General features: G+C 37.2%; 1 protein-coding gene across 3 annotated transcripts in view; it reads left to right on the top strand.

Moving 5' to 3' along the window:
• LOC113521535 (protein ELYS) overlaps window positions 1-23,141 on the top strand; it is a 36,649-nt gene that overhangs the window by 3,908 nt on the left and 9,600 nt on the right. For 2 of the 3 annotated variants that reach the window (XM_052894034.1, XM_052894036.1), the window contains exons 5-28: window positions 346-498; window positions 754-889; window positions 1,663-1,779; window positions 2,371-2,535; window positions 4,738-4,925; window positions 5,540-5,665; window positions 6,108-6,199; window positions 6,309-6,412; window positions 7,207-7,375; window positions 8,090-8,209; window positions 8,914-9,072; window positions 9,596-9,707; window positions 10,183-10,516; window positions 11,634-11,778; window positions 12,675-12,883; window positions 14,394-14,476; window positions 15,591-15,715; window positions 16,520-16,976; window positions 17,058-17,128; window positions 18,133-18,340; window positions 18,799-18,893; window positions 20,501-20,764; window positions 21,577-21,645; window positions 21,865-21,990. In XM_052894034.1, the coding sequence (XP_052749994.1) occupies window positions 346-498; window positions 754-889; window positions 1,663-1,779; window positions 2,371-2,535; window positions 4,738-4,925; window positions 5,540-5,665; window positions 6,108-6,199; window positions 6,309-6,412; window positions 7,207-7,375; window positions 8,090-8,209; window positions 8,914-9,072; window positions 9,596-9,707; window positions 10,183-10,516; window positions 11,634-11,778; window positions 12,675-12,883; window positions 14,394-14,476; window positions 15,591-15,715; window positions 16,520-16,976; window positions 17,058-17,128; window positions 18,133-18,340; window positions 18,799-18,893; window positions 20,501-20,764; window positions 21,577-21,645; window positions 21,865-21,990 (3,827 nt within the window). The remainder of the gene's footprint in view (window positions 1-345; window positions 499-753; window positions 890-1,662; window positions 1,780-2,370; window positions 2,536-4,737; window positions 4,926-5,539; window positions 5,666-6,107; window positions 6,200-6,308; window positions 6,413-7,206; window positions 7,376-8,089; window positions 8,210-8,913; window positions 9,073-9,595; window positions 9,708-10,182; window positions 10,517-11,633; window positions 11,779-12,674; window positions 12,884-14,393; window positions 14,477-15,590; window positions 15,716-16,519; window positions 16,977-17,057; window positions 17,129-18,132; window positions 18,341-18,798; window positions 18,894-20,500; window positions 20,765-21,576; window positions 21,646-21,864; window positions 21,991-23,141) is intronic. The other variant, XM_052894035.1, reaches the window with a different exon arrangement.

A 23,141-nucleotide genomic window follows, 5' to 3' on the forward strand; every position in this document is an offset into this window, starting at 1 on the left:
AATGTATATACTGCTGCACTGTGGATGTTGTCTATATAATTATCAAATATCTACTTTTGAAACTATTTGTGTATGGAACAATTTTTTATTTTTTTGTTTGTGGAGGCTGTGCTTTCAACATTATTGTAGTATTTTTTATATTTTAGATATATTTTTATAATTAGTAGGATCTGTTTCTCTACTTACTAATTATTACATAATTATATATTATGTGATGTGTCAGTGTCATTTGACACAAGGATTTATCTAAAATATTAAAGGATCTCTTAAAATTAAAAGACAATTTGCATAGTTTTTTTTTTTTTATAAATGCATCTATTACTACCATCATCAATTTTATTCCAGGAACCCTGTGATGACCCTAGAGCGTTTTGCTACCTTTGGGTCGTGTTTTCAGTGATAGATAGGTTTGAGGAGGAGGAATTTCCTCTTGCTGTGATGTACTCCTTAACTTATCAAGGCAAGAGAATGCTTTCCCACACTAAGTGTTTGTATCAAGTAAGTTTCATATTTATTGATTTATTTTTGTACTTCAGATGCCCTGTAAAGCTGTTATCAGTTAAACAATATATAATATGTGTAACAAATAACTCCTTGAGGAAAAAATTCTTTGAGGAGTTTTTTTATATGCAACTTAGAAAGGCAAGCATACTGACGGCCCACCTGATAGAAAGTGGTAACCGTCGCCTATAAACATGATCAGTACCATGGATAACACAGTATGCATATAATAATCTTTATAATATATTTTAGGATTTTACAATGGCTACAATACGGTTTCAAGTAGAGTTAAGCACAATGGAAGATTCTGGATGTTTGGTTGGTGGCAAATGTGTCTCATGTAACACATACTCCATAAACTCCACTATGGGAGATGATGGAGAAGACAGTAAGTAAACTACTGTTCATCTTTTTTTTTTTACAACACAGGGGGCAAACGAGCATCCGGCTCACCTGATGGTAAGTGACTACCGCCGCCCATGATCACCAACAACCAACGGCATTGCAGGTGTGCTGCCGGCCTTTTAAAAAGGAATATGCTCTTTTCTTAAAGGTTATGTTGTCGTATCGGTACGGAAACACTGCTGCTGGAAGTTGATTCCAAAGAGTGGTTGTGCGTGAATAAAAGTGCCTTGAAAAACGCACGGTGGAGGACCGCCACTCGTTCGGATGGTTGGGATAAAATTTTAGTTTATGGCAGGTTGTACGGTGATGAAAATCAGCAGCAGGTATCAATCCGAACAATTCCTCAGAGTTCAATCTTTATAAGTTAAACTGCTGAGCATTTTTGTTTAGAATAATTTTTATTTTTTCCCCATAGTTCATGAATTTAACATTGATAGACGTATATAGTGTAAATGGCGAACTTAACACTGCATGGCGTTATCTACCAGTCGTTCGAAGACAGAAATAACAGAAAATATAATTGATGGTGCAACGTGATGACCAAATTGAATAGAAAAATAAACGACAATATTTAATTAGAAAATAAAATAGTAATTTTAAAATAACATACATATAACCATATTACCTACGTTATACATATATATTTTACAATATATAGAATTTAAAAGTATTATCTAGTTCTAATGTTATTTGTGATTGTGTTGGAAGATTTTTAATTTATTTCCTGATTTCACTTATTTTGTATATTGTTTGCAGGTACGTTAAATATCTGCCAGCTGGTCTGGGAGTGTTGGGGTGAAAATGCAAATTCCTCTTCAGTACACGGCATGCTTCTCTTTGATTTGGATCAGTGGTATAAGGATCAGATGCCTGGTAATTGATTTTATATAAACAAAATATTTTCTATTTCATTCAATTAGTTTTTTTTTTTTTTTTTTTTTTATGAAAAGGGAATAGTTAACTGACGCAGCTTGCTTAGTAGATTCTTTAAGAAGCAAAATATATCAAAAAGAAAAAACGATGCAGTTGTCAAAAGTCAGTATTTTGGCAACAATATTAGTAACTTTATGAGTTTAACTGACTATTACTAGTAAACATTGTTAAACACCTATTATAATTAATCCAATGGGGGTCATATGTAAACTCCTTGACATATGGTATATGCAAGATCTTGTTCATCATTCAGATAGATGTAAAAATGAACAATTTTATTAAAATATGTTTTCTCCAATATTACATTACAAACCTTTAAAATTCTCGACATTTCTTTAAAACCACATTAAAATACATTGCGTAAGTTGAAATATTGAAATGTATAGACGGCAAGAAGCGACTGTTTTATACAATTTATAGGATCATCAATTTGACATACATAATAATTTTTATTCATGAGTGAGTTTAAGCAAATATTTATATGTGAAGTTGCTGATATTGATTATTGTAAAATTGTAATGGGTTTTGTAGCAACTCGACGCGTGGAAAGCTGTGCATTCCTAAGCGCGGCGGTGGTGCCCGGACTGTCGGGCGGCGGCGCGGCGTTGGACGTCAAACTGCTACCTGACACCGTAGCTCCCTACCACCACGCCACGCGCCTTGAGGAACACTTCTACCCCAATTCCCTGCAGTATGGTTCGTAATTTTTTACTGTATTTTTGTATTCGGACTATTTTGAGGCAAAGAATTAAATAATATTTTGTATGGCAATAAGATTGATAATAGATATTTTACCACCACATCATATCATAAAAAAAACTTATTATACACAAAATAAATGATTGATCGATTGTTTTTACTACCTTTTTTTCTAATGTATTTTTTGTATGCAACTTAGAATGGCAAATAAGCTGACGGTCCATCTGATGAAAAGTGATAACCGTCACCTATAGACATGAGCAGTACCATGGTCATAACAGAGTATACTGTTTCGCCCATGATACACTCATGCGTTGTCATTCCTGAAGACTCGGGCGTTATTTATCTGTACCCTGTAAATTCACTGCCATACCCCACCCTTCAAATCGAAATACAGCCATGCAAACAACTGCCTCATGATAGAAATACGAATGAGACAGTGGTGTTCAAGTAAACGACTTTTGTAGTGGCCCTCTTGTATGTAATTCACGCAAAGATCAGTGCATAGAGCACTTCTCTCCCTTGAAATCCATAAGTCGAGTGGGCTCGACGGCATTCCTCCAATTGTGCTTAAGACGTGTGCGCCAGAGTTGGCTCCGGTTCTTACGCGTCTTTTCCGGCTCTGCTACTCATCAGGTATAGTCCCAAAGTTTTGGAAGACTGCCTTGGTACATCCGATCCCTAAAAAAGGAAACTGCTCAGATCCAGTTAACTTTAGGCCTATGGCTATCACTTCCTTATTCTCGAAAGTCATGGAATCAATCGTTAACCATCAACTGCTCCGGTACCTAGAGGATCACCAGCTGATCTGTGATCGCCAGTACCGCTTTCGACAGGGACGCTCGGCTGGTGATCTTTTGGTTTATTTAACACACCGATGGGCAGTGGCAATCGAGAATAAGGGAGAGGCCTTAGCTGTTAGTCTGGATATTGCGAAAGCCTTTGATCGGGTGTGGCATAGGGCACTAATCTCAAAACTACCTTCGTTTGGGTTGCCTGCGAGATTGTGCAGTTGGGTCACCAGCTTTCTCAAGGATCGTAGCATCATGCTTTGATTTAAAACCTGTGAATGCTGGTGTCCCGCAAGACTGTGTATGTACTATCTCTGTGTACTGTGTACTATCTCCGACACTGTTTTTTCTGCATATCAATGATATGTTACAGATCAGTAATATTCATTGCTATGCAGACGACAGTACAGGAGATACATTATACACCGGTCATGCAAAGATTTCGCGGGCACATACTGCTGAGCTCCGGAATAGACTTGTGTCTGAAATCGAAACTTCACTCCATCAAGTTTCGATAAGGGGTGAACGCAATCTAGTACACTTCAACCCTAAGAAGACACAAGTCTGCGCGTTCACCGCAAAAAAGATGCCGTTTGTCGTATCTCCTCACTTTCAGGGCGCTTCCCTCGATAATAAGTCGAGTCTAGGGATTCTTGGCGTCGATATATCTAGCGACGTCCAGTTTTGCGGTCATCTGGAGGAAAAAGCTAAGATAGCTTCCAAAAAGTTGGGGGTGCTCAATAGGGAGAGACGGTATTTCACGCCGGAACACCGCCTGAAACTGTATAAAGCTCAAGTGAGGCCACACGTGGAATACTGTTCTCACCTGTGGGCAGGAGCGCCACAGTACCAACTCCTTCCGTTAGACTGCATTCAAAGTCGGGCAGCTCAAATTGTTGACGATCGGCGTCTTATTGTCCGACTCGACCCACTGAAACTGCGTAGAGATGTTGCATCTCTGTGCATCTTCTAACGAATTTATCATGGGGAGTGCTCTGAAGAATTGTTCGGATTGATACCTGCTGCTGATTTTCACCATCGTACAACCCGCCATAAACTAAAATTTCATCCCAACCATCTGGACGATTGGCGGTTCTCTATCGTGCATTTTACAAGGCACTTTCTCCCACACACAACCACTCTTTGGAATCAACTTCCAGCAACAGTATTTCCGAACCGATACGACAACAAAGCCTTCTTGAAAAGAGCATATTCCTTTTTAAAAGGCCGGCAGCACACCTGCAATGCCGTAGGCGGCGGTAGTCACTTACCATCAGGTGAGCCGCATGCTCGTTCGCCCCGTGTTGTAAAAAAAAAATGTAACTTTACAGCTGTTGTATTGTATTTTCTTTTTAATAATGAAGTAATGTATGTATGTATGTATGTGTGTGTGCGTGCGTGTGTGCAGAGTGCGCGTGCCTAAGCACGAGCGAGTGGTGCGTGGTGGGCACGGCGGGCGTGCAGCGCGCGCTGGTGGGCGCGCTGGCGGCGGCGGGCCCGGCCGCGCTGCTGCGCCCCGCCGCCCTCTACCGCGCCGCGCGCGCCGCCGGCCTCGCGCCGCCCGCCGCGCAGCGCCTGCCGCCACACCCCACGCAGGTACCCCACTGTACGCTCCACACGCTGCCACACTATACATTGTACACTGTACACGGTGCGTGTACTCTGGTACGCAGGTACTCTGCACTACTACCACACACCTCCACACTGTACACGGTGCGGGGGAGGGCGAAGACTATCAGTCCCATTGCTAGCAATATACACTATCAGGTGAACATTCACCTGGTCCCCCCTGGAATCTATGGTGCTCAATCCCAAGTGTGTGTGTGATTTTTTAAGGGATGATAATGAAATGGTGAACCCGCCTGTGCTATACATATGGCATACAGTCCTTTCGCCCACATTTTTATCTGGCTCGAAGGACCAAAAATGTGGGCGAAAAGACTATGCTGGTATGAAAACACGGTGTTTTAGAAAGATAATATAATTATATAAAAAATATACAAAGCAAACCAACGGAGTAAAAAAGCGAACGAAACAAAGAACTAAACTCACATAGACTTCAAATTATAAATAAAACATCTTTTTTTAATAAAATTAAAAAAGTGTTATAGACAAATTTAGTTAAAATAAACGTACTACATATTTGTCATTTATAATTATCAATTAACTTTGACTTATTATATTGAAGTTTATTTGTATTGATTGAACAGGAACAGCAGCGGCGCTTTCTACTGTGCGTGGCGCTGGAAGCACGGCTGGCGCGGCTACTGGCGCGCGTGGCCCGCGACTGGAGCACGCACACGCACGCGGCCGCCGGCTGCACGCTCGACTTCCTGGTGGGTGCTCACCACATGCAGCCATATTATAGTTATATCACGCTGAAAGGTCTTAGACTTCAATGACGGCTCAGGTGGAGGCCTCGACGAGGTCCTCTTTGCCTCAGTTTTGTCAGCGAGTGCGATAACTCCTGTAGTTAATAATAAATAAATGTGTTTGTACGCCGATATCGACTGCGATCTCTTTCCTTCCTAGTGATTGGGTTTCCACAGGCGTACATTATATAGCTACCTAGAACGTCCGTAGCACAGAGACGCGATTATTAACGTTTATACAGTTGGTTTATACGATGCTTTATAATGAAGACACGAGTCAAATGAAATTAGTTCCTATATATTTAGCTTTGTAATAATTTTTTCTATATGTTATTTATAATTATTTAATTTTTTTAATGAATATTCTGATAATAAATGTAAAATTAAGTTTAATTAATTTCTTTAGGTCGATTGGTGTTGGGATCGAGCTTTAGAATTAAAAGAAAACGCCAGGGAGCTGACAGCGCCATTATTTGTGTCCTCTGCATTGCCTGACAGGTATATATTTTTTATATTTTTAATATATATTTAATTTATATTTTTAAATACAATATATAAATATGATATTTTTTTCTTGTTATAATCTATTTGTTTATTTTTTTTTTAGAAATGTAATACGTTGTCTCGAGCACTGCGTTCAACAACTGACGCAGTTGACTGGCCTTCTCGACGCCGTTCTTACGAAGTGTTGCAGCCTCGTAGTGCCAGATGGTATGTTTTACGTATTATGGTTTTTACGTAAATTATTTCCATAATACAGTGTTTAACCTTATTATATTTTGACTACTATGTGCAGATTATAGATTATATCTGTGCCTCTAGTGAGAAAGGGTTCAATTCAAAATGGTCACTTTTCAGGAGAGCCAAAAAACTATTTTAAATATTATATTTTAATTGAACAAGTCAATGATTGCATTTATAGTAATTTTTTCTCCTCTTTCTTATGAAATTGTCGGTTTTTGTGTAAAACCCATAGTTTTAAATAATTAATAAAAATAATTCTATTATACCTAATCACACTTAACAAAAATATTAAAATTATCATGTGAAAATAGTTTTAAGTTATGAAGAAAAACAATGAGCTATAAAAAATAATCACTATTTTAAAAGGGTTCAAATCGAACTGATTCATTTTATATTTGGCCACAAATATTTTGTAAAGCCTTTTAATTACTATCTCTATTGTGACGAAAATCGAAAGAGGCTTATTTGAGACTATAACTTGAGCTTGCTTCACAGATATTTGGCGAAATAATTTAATTTATATGTCTCTATTTTTAATAAGGATTTGCTCTATTTCAATTCGTCCAATTCTCATCAATCTTCTACGAATGAAGGATAGAATCATTGCAGCATTTTATATGATGAGATGCTACAGGTGTCCATAGGCTATGCTAACCCAGTTTACTATCAGAAGGGCCATATGCTTATCTGTCACAAAGAAAATTATATATGGAAATTATTGATTTACAGCAATTGTAATTATTGACCGCGTTTTCCTGCAGCCCTGAGCGAGATCGAGGAGAAGTACAAGGCCATCGGCACAGTATCGCTGTACTTCCAAGTGGTGCAGTGGTTCCTGCGGGTGGGGCTGCTGCCCGAGCGGCTCGAGCACGGCCGGACCGCGCGCCTGCACTACCCCGCGCACACCTTACAAACGCTCTACGACAAGAGGTCAGTCCGTATCTACTCTCCACCACGCCGGGCCCACGCTCTCTACTACCACAGTATAATAGGAGGGAAAGGGATTGTTATTAATGGCGTCAAATAGCCTCATTACTAGTAATATACTCTGTCTGGTCGACCTCGACCTACCCCCTGTAAATTATCGTGGTTAACTCTAGTTGAATTCGTCAGAATGGACTAAGTGACCTGTTTTCTTCCTCACCTATCACCTCCCACTGGTGCCCTGCCAGTGTATATCGATAGCACAGGTGGGGTTACTGTATCATTATCACCTATTAAAAAAACACAGTAATTGTACTAAAATACAGTATGGATACTCTCTGCCGCCCGCTGCGATCTAATCTCGCCCCCTTTCAAATACAAGGCAGCATTTAAACTATTTTCCCGGTCTGGTTTTGTATGTGCCGAAAATTTATAATTACGACGCTATTTCTAAAAAAGGGCATGGTAAGGTAGCATGTGTAAATTAAGCCCCTATATTGTACATGAATTACAATTATTGTTATAGCTATTTATTGTATGTTGTTGATAAAGGTAAATAAAGGAATATATGTAATCCTGACATACAATCCACACATCAATCTATTCAAATATATCTTACATCTATACTTCACTCACACAAACATACTATACGCCATCACCTAATATTTTACCTGTTATTTTAATTCACAATAAATCACTTAACTTATTAATTTATTTCAGGCGACTGAAGCTCAACCGATTAGATAACTCAGCTGGTGAAGATAATTCCAACAAATCCTGCTCATTGCTGTACATAGATCAACTAATCGAAAAAGAGTTTGGTGGCGAACGGATACATCAGTGAGTATAGAACAATAACCTTCATGATTTATAATAATAGGGTAACTGTATATATTCGATCAGTAAAGTGTTCTTCAATATAGGTTAATTAAGGTTCCTATAGAGTTGGCAACGTGCACTTGACTCCCTTAGTGTTGCAGGCGTCTATAGGTTACAATGACCGTTTACCCTTACACAGACTGCAGGTTTCTATTTTATCATCATATCAGCTATTAACTGTCCACTGCTGAACATAGGCTTCCCCATCGTCTACTATGAGTAACGGCTCTAAGCCACGTGCATTCACAGACTCCCTGCAATGCACATGAGGTCGCCACTCCATTTTTGGGGATGATTTTTATTTATTAAAAGAATATTTTATTAACCCTGGGATATCGATTTTTATGAGTCACTTAGCTGATTCATTGTTAGCAATAAACGCTCGCAGGTCGACTTCTATGTGGTTCCCTCTGGAAACCATCGTGGTTAATTCTAGTGGAATTCATCACGATGGACTAACTGACCTGCTTTCATCCTCACCTATCATCTCTCACTGGTGTTCCGCCAGCGTATACCGGATAGCGCGGGCGAGGTTACCATTCCATAATCACCCATTAAAAAAAAAAGGGTCCTGGCCACGGGTCAACACGTCAAACCTCGGAAGGTCACAATATGATAATTAAAGTAAATATCTCGCTCTTAAAATGTGTTAAATATTTATTTAGAATGTGGAGGAACGGCGGTAGCGAGACTGGTCTGTACCCGCCGCCGTCGCTATACTCTCTCCTGCGGCTCTACCTGTTACCCGACGTGCCGGACGAGCATAAACACTCGCTTGTCTTATATCTCCTCGTGGATTATTCTAGCGTCTACGATGACGTTCGGTAAGTTAGTTCATTATTTTATATCCACTTTTTGTAGACGCCATCTAGCGAGACTGATTTTTTTTAACTATTGGAATCCAATTAAATGGTTTTGTTCTTGGTGTATAACTTGGACAATGGATCTCGAGAGACTTCAAATTATTATCATATGCTTGGCAGGCGGATTGGCAACCGCAGTTAGACTTTGGAGATGTTTTAAGAGGAATAATACTGTCCATCCCTCGCCCTCCCTTAGTCGCCTCTTACGACACCCGCGGGAAAGGAAGGGGTGGCCTATTCTATGCTGGGACCACACGGTATCTTTGAAACTTTAAATGTCTCCAAAGAATTATTAAGTCTTTTTTTTTCTTGTCAGATAACTTATCAAAATATGGGAAACTTGTACTCAAAGTAATAAAATCTAACTCGAGTAATTTTCGCCAGTAATGGCCATTGTTGAATACAAACGATTACGTACCTTAGGTTGCGAGAATAGTATGTTTTTTACATTCGCATTTTAATATTTTATTATTATTTATTACAGATATGAAGAAGTAATTCGAAGGTTGATGCAGTTTCCAACTATGTTTGGACTTAGCAACACTGCAATAAAAGCCACTCAAGCATTCTGGCACCTTGATCATAGAGATTTTGATGTTAGTATATATTTTAGTACTGTTGAGACTTATTATCTTAAAAGTTATGTTTCTCTCTCTGTTTATATTGATTATAAATGGACGTGCGCACAGTCAGGTCGATTGCTGCATCTTGAACAAGGATTATGTTTATTTAGTTATAATTTCGTTACAATAAAATAAAGATAATAAAATCATAAAAATTAATGTCTGGAGATACAATCCATAATACCTTAATACTTTAATGGGGATAACAGCCCCATTGCAAGTAATATACCTTAACAGGTTGACCTCCATGCGATTCCCATTAGAAACCATCGTGATTATTTATCAAAGAATTTGTCACAATGGCCCATAGAGTAGATAGATAGATGAGAATGAGAGGGATGAAACATGTCCAATGATCTGCTTCATCTTCACCTATCATCACTCACTGGTACCTCTCCAGTAAATTTTATAAATTGTACCCTATTTAATAAATATTATTTCTCCACAGTTTGCACTAGACAATCTACAATGTCTAACGGGCAACACGCTCTCCGAGTGGCAACACAATGTCGTACTTTCATCTCTACTAGCACAAAAGAAAACCCAAGCGGCCCTGCAATACTTGCACGTTAGGAAACCAGCGCCGGTGCAGTTGCGGGATGATGGTACACTCAACTCGAGTAGGGTCAACGACCTCGACAAGCTGGAAGATTGGCAGTCGTGTTGTAACTTATACTTGGCGAGGAACCTCGTATTCGAAGCGCTAGATGTGGTTAGAATGTGTGTCCAGAATACAGCTAAGACAGAAGAAAAGGAACAAGTGTTAAATTTCTTCTTTAAAGGTAAGTCACCTTGTATAACGCTGTCTATAAAGGAGATGATTACATTATGTGTGTTAAAGTTGATCTCTCTTTCTACAAAGGGGACTGACCATATTGACCATTCTCATGTTAGTAAGCATGTTATCAATTATTTGTAATAATATTGTACATGAATCAAACTTAGTGGGCCTTCAATCTCGATAATATTATAGTGCATATGGCAAGAATGACCACCATGTGATCCCGGCATAGAATAGGCCACCCCTTCCTTCCCCATATTTCGTAAGAGTCTTAAAACGTCTCCAAAGCCTAACTGTGATTGCTAATTCGCCTGCCAAGCGTGGCAACTACTAACAAAAACCCCTCAAGGGGAGGCTTATATTCAGCAGTGGACAGTTAAAGGCTGATATGATGGTATGGCAAGAAAGATCTGCTTAACTGATCAGCTATTGTTTGTGGTAATAGCAAGGTGTCTATTTTACTGAACTAGGTTTATCTTGCGGACTTTTATATTACTGATTATTTATTTAGAACTATTTTTTTTTATTTCGCTACTATTAGTATACGTGTGACTGCCAATACTCAAAGATTGACCATAATTATTTAATTTACAAATTGTTTTGTTAATGCACCGCCATTTACTCTCTCTGTTTATCGTAACGGTTGACTGGTAGAGAATGCCATCAGGCATTAAATCCTCCTTGTAGACATATTTTAATGTATGCAAAAGTATAAATTAATAAAAATAAAATAAATATAAACTATTACTACCAAAAGTTTTCCAACCTTATATATTAGCTATCAGTTTCAAAGTAAGGTATCTATCTAACCTTAAGAGAATCCCACTGTTATGTCGCTTCTTACGCAATGATTATCCGACACGTTTTACTCTATTTAACCTGTAACTATGGCATTGAGTTAAAAAAACATATTTATACAGAAGACCGACTTTGGCAATCAAAAACACATAGAATAGACGCCAATATTTACATTACATGTCTATTCAATATAGTTTGATTTGATTCCAATTAGATTACGCCAATAGTCAGCTTCCTGATTTAAATGTTTTAACTTCGCTATAAAAAGTATTTTATTTGAAAATTTTATATAAAATTAATTACAAATTATATTTCTACAGGCTGTAGAAACACGGGACAACTATCGAAGATTCTCCAAGTAACATTATTGCCCTTTGAGGAGAAAGTGTTTATAAAGTATTTAGAGGACTGCAACGAGTCCCAAACTGGAGATATATTGATCACGTACTACTTGCAACATGCCAGGTAAGCATAAGCGATTATATTATTGGTAGCTTTTTTAGTTTTTTTTTCTTTTGGAATATTTAACCCGCCTATGCTATTGGTATACGTTGGCAGGGTATCTGGGAGAGATGATAGGTGAGGATGAAAACAGGCCGATTAGCCCATCTTTTTTTTATACAACTTAGAATGGCAAACAAGCTGATGACCCACCTGATTGAAAGTGGTAACCGTCGCCTTTAGACATCAGCAGTACCATGTACATAATAGAGTATACTGTCTCGCCCATGATACCCCCCATGCGTTGCGATTTCTGAGGACTCAGGTGTTATTCCTTTGTACCCTGTAAATTCACGCCATATCCCACGCTTCAAACCGAAACACAGCCATGCAAACACAACTGCTTCACGGTAGAAACACGAATGGGACGGAGGTACCCAACCAATCGACTTTTGTACAAAGTCTCCCTCTGGTAACTAAGTTCGTAAGAATAAATCACGATGGTTCCCAGTGGGAACGGCAAGGAGGACGATTTGAGAGGGTATATTGCTTAGTAATAAGACCGCCTTTTGTACTACACTATACATATTGAAAATTGTTCAACAAATCCTGTTATGTTGGTGCAATAAAGTGTTAAATAAATAAATATATTGCTAGTAATGGGGTCACTAGTTTCCATTACTAACAATTCCTTTTCTCTCCTGGTAGTTGGCACCATTTATGTGCATATGATTATTTTAACACGTGTTACTAAACTTTTTTTATATCTTGAATAGCAAAGATCAAAATATAAGAAGATTAATAAATTAATGCATTTTTTATATGTTTTACTTTAGTCAACTGTGAACTGGATATTACATTTTTTTTTTTAATTAAATAAGATATCAAAATATAAAAATAAACGTTATTTCGTTTTGTAGATATCTAGAGGCGGAACAATATAACAACAAGCTCAAACAATCTAAAGCCCGTTCGAATGACGTGAGCGCATCTGCGGAGTCACTGGCTGAGACGTTGGACCGGGAGGAGGCGAGGGACAATCTAGTGGAACTGGCAATGGCCTCGCTGCCAGCCATCGCTGGAACCGTCGCTAAATATGCACTCGTCGATAAGGATTATGACACGCATAGTATGTATTTTATTTATTATATTGGAGTGCGCCATTTCTCTTAACATATGTCTAAAATTAAATTTTATTAAATGACAGCGAAATTTTTATTCTAAGGTCCAATATGAACTAAATTTTTAATAGTCAAAATTATTATAAGTTAACTAAACTTATAATATTTTTTACTATTAGAACATAAGGTTCTATAATATAAAAATTTTGCAAAACTACAAAATTAAAATATTAGGCTAAGGAATAGAATTAGAAAAATGGCGTATCAAATTCGAATCCATTATATCATCGTCATCATCGCACCCAACATATATTTACCATTAAATGTGTAAAGTAAAAGCACTATTTATCAAGATATCCAATGGAGTTTAATGACAAGTGAGAACAAAATATGTTATTGAAGTGATGATGACAAAAGTTTTACAGAACATAAGCTTTTTCTCATTATAGTTTGGCAATTAGAATCAAAATACATGATAAAAGCGACAATCAATACATTTCCCTGTGAAGGCGTCAATGTTGCCAAAATGTATCCTTTCCTTTTATGCCCAGCGTGCTTGCATGCCAGCCCTGAGCGAATTCATTCTTAAAAACAATAATTAATATTACTTATTCCACAAAAGAGTCATCTATACAAATATATATTTGTTTTTATGACTCAGCAAATTATATTTTGACTTGTATTCAAATTTTAATTTAATTCTCACATAAATAGATTTTTTTCTCCCATCCATTTATTATTTATCTACTTTCAAACTAATTTACTCTTATTTTAATACACTGTCGAAAATAACGCGACGTTATTGCATAAAAATATCATCAATAAAAATCAAGTATGTAGGTTTTTTATGCAACTTAGAATGGCAAACAAACTGACGGCCCACCTAATGGAAAGTAGTAACCATCGCCTATAAACATAGTCCCATGGATATAATAGAGTATACTGTTTCGCCCATGATACCCCCCATGCGTTGCCATTCCTGAGGACTAAGGTGTTATGCCTCTCTACCCTATAACTTCACTCCTAGTTGAGTGTTAGCTCAAATAGTGTTCTGAACAGACAATTGCTGATAAAATGGACTGTCCCATCCTAAAATATTGGATGGGATAGGTTATCAATGCAAGAGCGTTATATAAAGGTTAAGTCAATTTGTAACTAACAAAAGCGGCCTTATGTAGTCTGATTAAATAAATATTATTATTATTATATTTCACCCTTTAACCAAGCAAATATATTACTATATGTATGTGTCAACAAAAATATTCTTCTAGTAATATTATCCTCGCATCATATTGTATTGTATTGTAAAAATCTTTATTGTACATACATTGTACATACATCCTCGCATCATATTGTGTTCATACAAGATTTATATATATAATATTATTTTTCTACAAATTCCATATATGTATAAAATATTGATTAAAATATTAATGGCCTCTGACTACCTTATCTCGGATTATAGTTGTGACCATATTATTTTTTTGTTGTATATGAAGTAGCGTTATTAATTTTCAGTTATTGCTCCAAAACCGATGTCAGTCTATATACAAGCAAAGTCCCCTAAGAACACATTCACATATAAGTCATCATTTATTCAAGTAAGTTAATAATTTCTTGTTTTAGTTACTGTTTTCGATAATATTGAAATAATAATAATATTTTTTTTTATACCACTGAGGTGGCAAACAAGCATACGGCCCACCTGATGGTAAGTGTTTACCATAACCTATGAACACCTGCAATACCAGAGATATCACGCATGCGTTGCCGACCCTGAAGAAACCTCTTTACCCCTTTTTGAAGAACTCCATGCTACATTAATTTATAATTTATTACAATATATACCAAATTCTTATGTCTAGATTAAATGATATGTGTATCTATTGATCATGATGTATGTTTCTTATATGATTTTGAGGCGAATGTAAATTTTCCCTTTTTAGGGTTCCATACTAATAAGGTATAAAGAAATCCTTATAATACGACTTTGTCCGTCCGTCCATTTGTCACATCAACTACCAATGCTACCGATATGAAATTTGAAACAATTTTATATATCATTGGCCCGCACATATTACGAAGGAAATAATTGAAAACATATTTTTATTTTCTTTGCTAGAGGATCCAAAAAGGGAGCTCAATATTTCAAAATATTAGTCCAAATGGGGTATCTTATGAAAGGGCTTTATTTGTGCATTTTGAAACTGATTTTTTGTTTCTTTTTATGCTGTTTATGGTAATAAATTCAGTTATGGTAATAAATGTGAAAAAAAAATTCTTATCTTTGAAGTTCCTGAAATAAAAATCTGAAATAGTTACAGTTTATAAAGGTATTTATGAAAAATTCTAGAAATAATAAAATAATGTTTCAAATTAGCACTGTTTATGAGAAAATATCGTAAAACTTTAAAAAACAAATTTAGTTGTAACCTCCAGTTTTTAGTTACAGTTGTGGCACAAAATAAGAAATTACGATATTAATATCAGTAATTTTAATATCAATAGTAATGACTGTTAGGTATCTATTTCGTATGCAATAAGGGTCATTTTACATGATATTTACATATTTATCTACGGAACAAGGTATGTAAATTCAACTCGTACTTGACCGATTTTTTATTTCTTTTTCTCTTTAATTTGTTCTTTATATATGAAAAAATCTCCTTATTACTAGAAACTGACGAATTATTAATGTATCTATTTTTGTAACAGGACACCATAGAAAATGCAAGCGAGACCTGGATCAATAAGCCCAAAATGAGAAGAGGCATCAAAAGGGCACTTAACATTGAGGAGACTCCGTTTATATGCACTCCTAAGTTGTCGAAAACTAGAAGGTAGGCAACATAGTAGATTACTAATGTTCTTACTAATATTATAAATGTGAAAGGGAGTTAGTTTGTTATCTTATTGCATCATAATGCCTTAACCAATCACTATGACATTTGGGATACGCATACTATATGGAATAGATAAGTATATAGACTATTTTCATCCTGGTCACTCGGATGAAAGTTACAGGTAAGGCTAGTAAAAATTAAATATCTGTTTAACATTGTCTCTGACTGCAATGAAATGCATAATGTATTTCTTGAGTGGGTATTAATTTAGGTGTTATGTTTTAATTTGCTTATTTTCGATGTAGATATGTATTTTGTATTACTATAGTTTTTTTTTATTTGCCGTATGGTCCCGGCATAGAATGGACCACTTCTTCTTTTTCTGTGGGTGTCGTTAATGGTCAAAGGATAACCAGCAGCGTTCCTCTTAAAATATCACTAAAAGCCAAATTGTGGTTATCAGTCTGCCTGTCCAGCATAGCAACTGCTGGTAAAATTGTCCCAATGGTGAACTGCTTTAGGGAACGCTCCTGTTCCTTATCACAGTCTATGAGGGAGGCCTATGTTCAGCAGTGGACATATAACGACTGAAATGATGATAATGATATAGTTTACTTTCAACATATTTAGGATTGTTATCAAGGGTGGGCCTGGTAAAAGAGGCGCGTACGTACTCTCAGAAATGTTTTTGCGAAGCATTTCTCACATCCTAGGATGGGCACCAGACAATTTTGGGACGGGCACGACCCACTTCGTGCCCGTCTGAGTACACTTACGTAATTGACCATTATTACTGGCTAGTGTGATGGAGGAGAGCCAGGAGGGCTCGCCCCCGAAGCGAGCGCGGCGCGAGGGCGGCACCGCGCGGGCTCCGGGCGGCGCGCGGGTGAGCGCGGCGCTGGGCGAGCAGCTGGCGGCGCTGCTGCACCTGCCCGAGCAGCACACGCCGCCGCGGGCCGAGCGGCAGCTGCGCGCCGACACGCCGCACAGCATACTCAAGGTACGGCACGCTCCTCGCACGGAGGGCGCGGGCGAGCAGCTGGCGGCGCTGCTGCACCTGCCCGAGCAGCACACGCCGCCGCGGGCCGAGCGGCAGCTGCGCGCCGACACGCCGCACAGCATACTCAAGGTACGGCACGCTCCTCGCACGGAGGGCGCGGGCGAGCAGCTGGCGGCGCTGCTGCACCTGCCCGAGCAGCACACGCCGCCGCGGGCCGAGCGGCAGCTGCGCGCCGACACGCCGCACAGCATACTCAAGGTACGGCACGGTATTTTTGTTGTGTTGGTTAGTGTTGTATTGTAAATAAATTCATTCGACTAATTGGTGTTTCGTTTACAGACAAGGCGTGCAATCAGTGATGACGAATTGGACAACGCCAGCATGCAAACACAGTACAGTGATTCTAACAAGTCAGTACAATATTTTGTTATAATTGTTTATGTCTGTCCCCCTCGAATTTCTGTCGTAAAACTACGCTTGCATAGCTGTATTTCGGTTTGAATGGTGAGATATGGTAGGGAAATAAGAGAGGCATTACATCTTAATCCTCAGGAATGGCAACGCAAAGGGGGTATCATAGACATTGTAGTGTATTCTGTAATGTTCATAATGTTGTTTATGTCTATAGGTGATGGTTGCCACTTTCCATCACAGGTGGGTCGTCAACCTATTTGCCATTCTAAATGTCATAAATTTAATTTAATAAACTAGAAAATTATTTATGATTTAAGTGCACAACATAGTGTGTACAAGGTTTGCTAGGCTGTGTTTCGGTTTGGAGGATATGTGGCTTTGAAATTATTGGGTCATAACATCATAATACTCATAATTTATAAGGCGACGACGATCACTTTCGTTATTCCATAGTTCTGTAAAAAAAGTAGAGTGAGGAGTGGAATTCATGGACTGTGAAAAATTAAATAGTTATATATTTAAATGCAAGATAGATAAGTTATTGTGAGTATAAATATAGAAATATAAGCGAAATCTCTTAAGCTATGGACCGACTATCTACCGTATATCGTTTGGATACAACATATAATTGTAAATAGCTCACAAGCTAGTAATATATTGAAATATTAATTTGAATATTTAATCAACAAGTAAAGGGGGAAAGGAATTGTAAATAACAGGGATTAGCAACCCTATTATTAGCAATGTACCCTATCAGGTCGACCTCCTCGTGGTTCCCCTGGAAACCGTCGTGACTGATTCATTAGTGAATTTGTCACGATGAGCTAACTGACCTGCTTCATCTTCACCTATCATCCCTCATTGGTGCCCCGCCAGTGTATACCGATAGCGTAGGCGAGGTTACCATTCCATTATCATCCATTAAAAAAAAACAAATACACAGTTACATAATAATACATTTTTAAATTAGTTGCTAGCTTAACAATGTGCCTTTTTACAGGCACCTAAGATTTACAATCCCAACTGCGTCCGAGTGTGGTTCCACGCCGTCAACTTCGCCAGTAGCGATGCCAACAATAGATTTCGAGGACGCTGAAGAAATGGAAAGATCAGTTTCTGCTATGAAAGAGAGAGACGAAGATAACGACGATTACTATAATGTCACCGAAGCTGAAGAGAGTCATAAGACAACACAGGCACATTCTATGGTGATTATTGTCACATTTTTATTCCATTCCTGTATATTCCTTCCCTTGTAAAAAAAATATAAAAACTAAAATGAATATTAAGTTAAATGTTTCCCCGTTACTTTAATAGTCACACAAGATTCATGTATCACGGTGACTTGGCACAGTGGGAGGCACAGTATATTTTGTGTTCTGTTTAATACTTCACTTTTATAAATGACACTGTTTCCATTTATCATCTGGTAGGTAATTTACTAATAAAAGTATAGATTTTTATAAAAGTATAGATTTTCTATGTTAACATGGTATGTCCCTTAATTGTTTACTTTAATTTGTGTGATCATATACAAGTATATATGTGGTGCTCTGTTTGTGTTTATAAGGAAATATCTTCATTCGAAACCTTGTAAATTACACACACATTTATCGTACACTATCGATACTGTTACTTTCTTATTTATTAGCTTTTATTTTTGTAGGATGAAAGCCATGTGTTGGAATCGCCACCAAAGAAGTTGGCAACAGAAGATGACATTAAAACAAGAAAATTCTACAAGGATACCGTTCGTGCGAGGTGAACATTTATTTTTTACTAGCGGCCCGGCTTCGCACGGGTGGACATTTTTACATTTTAAAAAGTGACCATTAAGGCTGCACACGCGACGGAAGCTTAAAAATAGAGTAACTTCTCCCGTTTTCCCAACCTTTCCCTTCACGGCTCTGCTCCTATTGATCGTAGCGTGATGAAAAGTATACTATAACCTGCCCAGGAGTATGAAGAATAATTGTACCAAGATTGATTTCGTTAAAATCCGTCGAGTAGTTTTTGTTTCTATAACGAACATACAGACTGACAGACAAAAATTTTACTGATTGCATTTTTGACAACAGTATCGATCACTAATCACCCCATGATAGTTATTTTGGAAATATATTTCATGTACACAATTGACCTCTCTACAGATTTATTATAAGTATAGATAGATTTATTTTTTAAAAATTTTGCTTTCTAATTACCAAAGAGTCTGAATAATTATCACTCAATCGAGTATAGTATCCGTTTAGAGAAATCCTAATAGTGCGTAACCCCGATTTAAAGACAATCGTCAGTTCGAAGCTGCCATCAAATCTTTACGACAATTTAAATGATGTTAACGGAAATACTGTTAACAAATTAAATTAATAGGTCATACTGCGTGATAACATTGGATTCGAATATTCTTATCCGTGGAATAGCCGTGCGCACGTCAAATATTATGTTCCTCATAACACTAATAGTCTACAAAATGTGTCTCATTACCTTATCAGTGACATCAGTCAGTGAGTGCAGCAATTCAGTGCCCTTTATTACAACCGCAATGTTGTCCCGGTATAGAATAGGCCACCTTTTCCTTTTCCGTTGGTGTTGTACTAGTCGACTAAGGGAGGGCGAGGGATGGGCAGCAGCGTTCCTCTTTAAACATCTCCAAAGCCTAAATGCGATTGCCTGCCAAGCATGGCAACTACTGGCAAAGCCCTCCCATGGGGAAGGCTTATGACCAGCAGTGGACAGTTAAGGGCTGATATGATGAAGATGGTGATTACAACTGTGGTATATAAAAAAAAATGTTAAAATAATTATAAGTACATAAGTAGAGGGAGACTTTGTACAAAAGTCGATTGCTTGGGTACCTCTGTCCCATTCGTGTTTCAACCGTGAAGCAGTTGTGTTTGCATGGCTGTGTTTCGGTTTGAAGAGTGGGATATGGCGTGAATTTACTGGGTACAGAGGAATAACACCTGAGTCCTCAGGAATGGCAGCGCATGGGGGTATCATGGGCGAAACAGTATACTCTGTTATGTCCATGGTACTGCTCATGTCTATAGGCGACGGTTACCACTTTCCATCAGGTGGGCCGTCAGCTTGTTTGCCATTCTAAGTTGTATAAAAAAAAAAAAAAAAAAAAAAAAAAAAAAAAAAAAAAAAAAAAAAAAAGTAGAACAAAATTATAATTAAAATATTGTATTTTAATTTTATTTTTCATTTTGACAACATTTTATAATTAAAAATAATTATCCTGAAACAATATTAAAACTCCATTTATTTTAAGATTATTATTTATTACAGGGTAGATCTAGAGAACTGGGTGTCAATGGCTTCTATCTATCCTTATGTTTTATAAATTGTGATATCTCTTCCAGGCGTTCTTTGTCTTTATCGGCCAACAGCAGTCTGTCTGACGATCCTAACTCTACAGTTGAAAGTATAGCGGATATACCGATCACGCTCATCAACCCTCGGTACTCTAGCAGCAGGCGAAGATCCGTAGACGAGACAGAGATGCAAGTTGACAATGATACAGACGTGAAAGAGAGAAATGATAATGTTAGTGGAGTAGTACCTAGAACGCCTAAAAGCAGGAGAGGGATTAGAGCTGTTAGTGAAATTACTCCACGGGTAACTAGGTAGGTGTTTTATGTTTATTATTTGATTAATTTAAGATCATTGAATTAATGATAATGGAACGGTAACTGCATATAATTTTGGGTCAAGCGAGAATATTATTTGCAAGCACATCTTAACTGAGTGTTTATTAATTTAGTTTATCCTTAACACCAAAAAATGGGATATGTTTAATTAGATGGGATAAAAAGGGATAGCTAGTAATTCAATTTCGCCCCTTTTTAATCATATGTCTAGGGTTCATATTGTGGAGAATTTGCCACTATGTGCCATCTAGCTTGCTTTTATCTTCATCATATTATCATCCACTGGTGTTCTATGTTTGTATATATGTTGTTTTAGATAGCCTGGTGTGCATCTCTTTGTTTATCCATTACGATGAATCAACTGACCTAATTTCATTCTCTCCTATCACCCTATACAGCTATACCGTCAATAAAAAATAATACCGTAGGTAATGTAATAGTATTATAAATATTAACCATGTTGTCTTGGCATATATTTGGTCACCTCTTCTTTTCCTGTGGGTACCATAAGAGGTGACTAAAACAATCTAAAAGTCAAGAAATGGGCAACAGCGTTCCTCTTAAAACATTACAAGTCTAGCTTTGGTGGCCAATCCGGCTGCCAAGCATGACAACTACTAGTAAAACCCTCCAAGGACAAGACTTATGTTCAGCAGGACAATTGACAGCTGATATGATGATAAAGATATAATGATATTAATAAAACAGGAAAGAATATGTGTTAAAATATTAATCGGAAGTTATAATAAAAATATTAATATAAATGTATAATTAATAAATTGTTTCAGGAGTCGATCATGTACGCCCGAACGACAAGATTCGCCGGCTGTGGAATTACGCGCTACCAGAACTACGAGGTATATATAGTATAAAACATATTTCTACCTTTCATTTTGAAAATATATTCTCAGTAAACAGAATAAAATTAAGTTTTAAGTTAATTAACACTACTGTGTTCGAAACTAAATACTACTGATTAATCATAATTATTGTTTGCTCGTTTGTTGAGAGCAGCCACTCAATAAAAATATATACTTTTTTTTTATAAAAAAAAATATATATATTTATGGTTACAGAAGTAGATCCCGTACTCCAGAGAGGATAATAAAAGAGTCACCGAGATTGGAACCAATAACAGAGTCGCCTGTTAAATCAAGCAAAACTGTATCATCCAGTTCGTCGCCCAGTAGACGCAGTTTAAGGTTAGTATTGTGGAAGAAAGCAAAACAGGCTTTTCATTCACTTTATTTAGAAGTTCGTGAATGCCTCATTTTACGTAAATCACTTTTATTTGCAATATTCTTGTTACTACATGGCACTCATATATTATATAGTTTTATATTGTATTGTATTTTTTTTTTTTTATATAATTTGTAAGATCATTACACTTATTATATACATTTATTAGATAGATAGATAGATAGATAAACTTTTTATTTGAGCCATTTATAACATACGTAAATTAACAAATGAGTTTATACAATCAAATTATTTACACTTTTTAAATATAAAACAAAAGATAAAATACGAAAATATAGTTTCGCCATGTATGTCGCAGTGACCCAAATAACTATTACTTACTACTTATTATGTTTATGCCGTCGTGTTTTTTTTTTAAGGGGTAATAATAGCATGGTTACCCCGCCTGTGCTATCGGTATACACTAGCGAGGTACCAGTGATGGATAGTAAATAAGGATGAAGTAGGTCAGTTAGCCCATCGTGACGAATTCAACACGAATTGTTCACGATGGTTTCCAAGGGGAACCACGTGGAGGTCGACCTAATAGGGCATATTGCTAGCAATGGGACTGTCAAACTCCATTGCTAACAATCCCTTTTCCCCCTTTGTGCCGTCGTGTTATCCCGCCATAGAATAGGCCACTCCTTCCTTTCTTGTGGGTGTCGTAAGTGTCGACTAAGGGAGGGTGAGGGATGGGCAGCAGCGTCCCTTTAAAATCTTCTCCAAAGCCCAACTGCGATTGCCAACCCGCCTGCCACCTACTACCGCCTGGCAACTACTGAAAAAACTCCCCTTATGGGGAAGGCTTATGTTCATCAGTGGATAGATAATGACTGAAATAATAATAATAAAAATTATGTTTATGACTGGAGAACAATAAAACAGTATGTCACTTGAAACTTAATATATTTGAATTAATAAAAAAGGTGTTACAAAGAAACATATCAAAAGAATATGAGAAACGTTAATATAAAACAAATACAAATATATAAAAAAGACCGGCTAAGTTGCCAGCGACAATATTGATATAAATTATATCTTAGTGATATCCCTAAACTTTAAACTGTATATTAAATCTATTTATCTATTAAAAAATTATATATACGTAATA

This window comes from Galleria mellonella, unplaced genomic scaffold, assembly GCF_026898425.1.
Source record: "Galleria mellonella isolate WM207_F2 unplaced genomic scaffold, CSIRO_AGI_GalMel_v1 utg19, whole genome shotgun sequence".
NCBI classification, from domain to species: domain Eukaryota; kingdom Metazoa; phylum Arthropoda; class Insecta; order Lepidoptera; family Pyralidae; genus Galleria; species Galleria mellonella.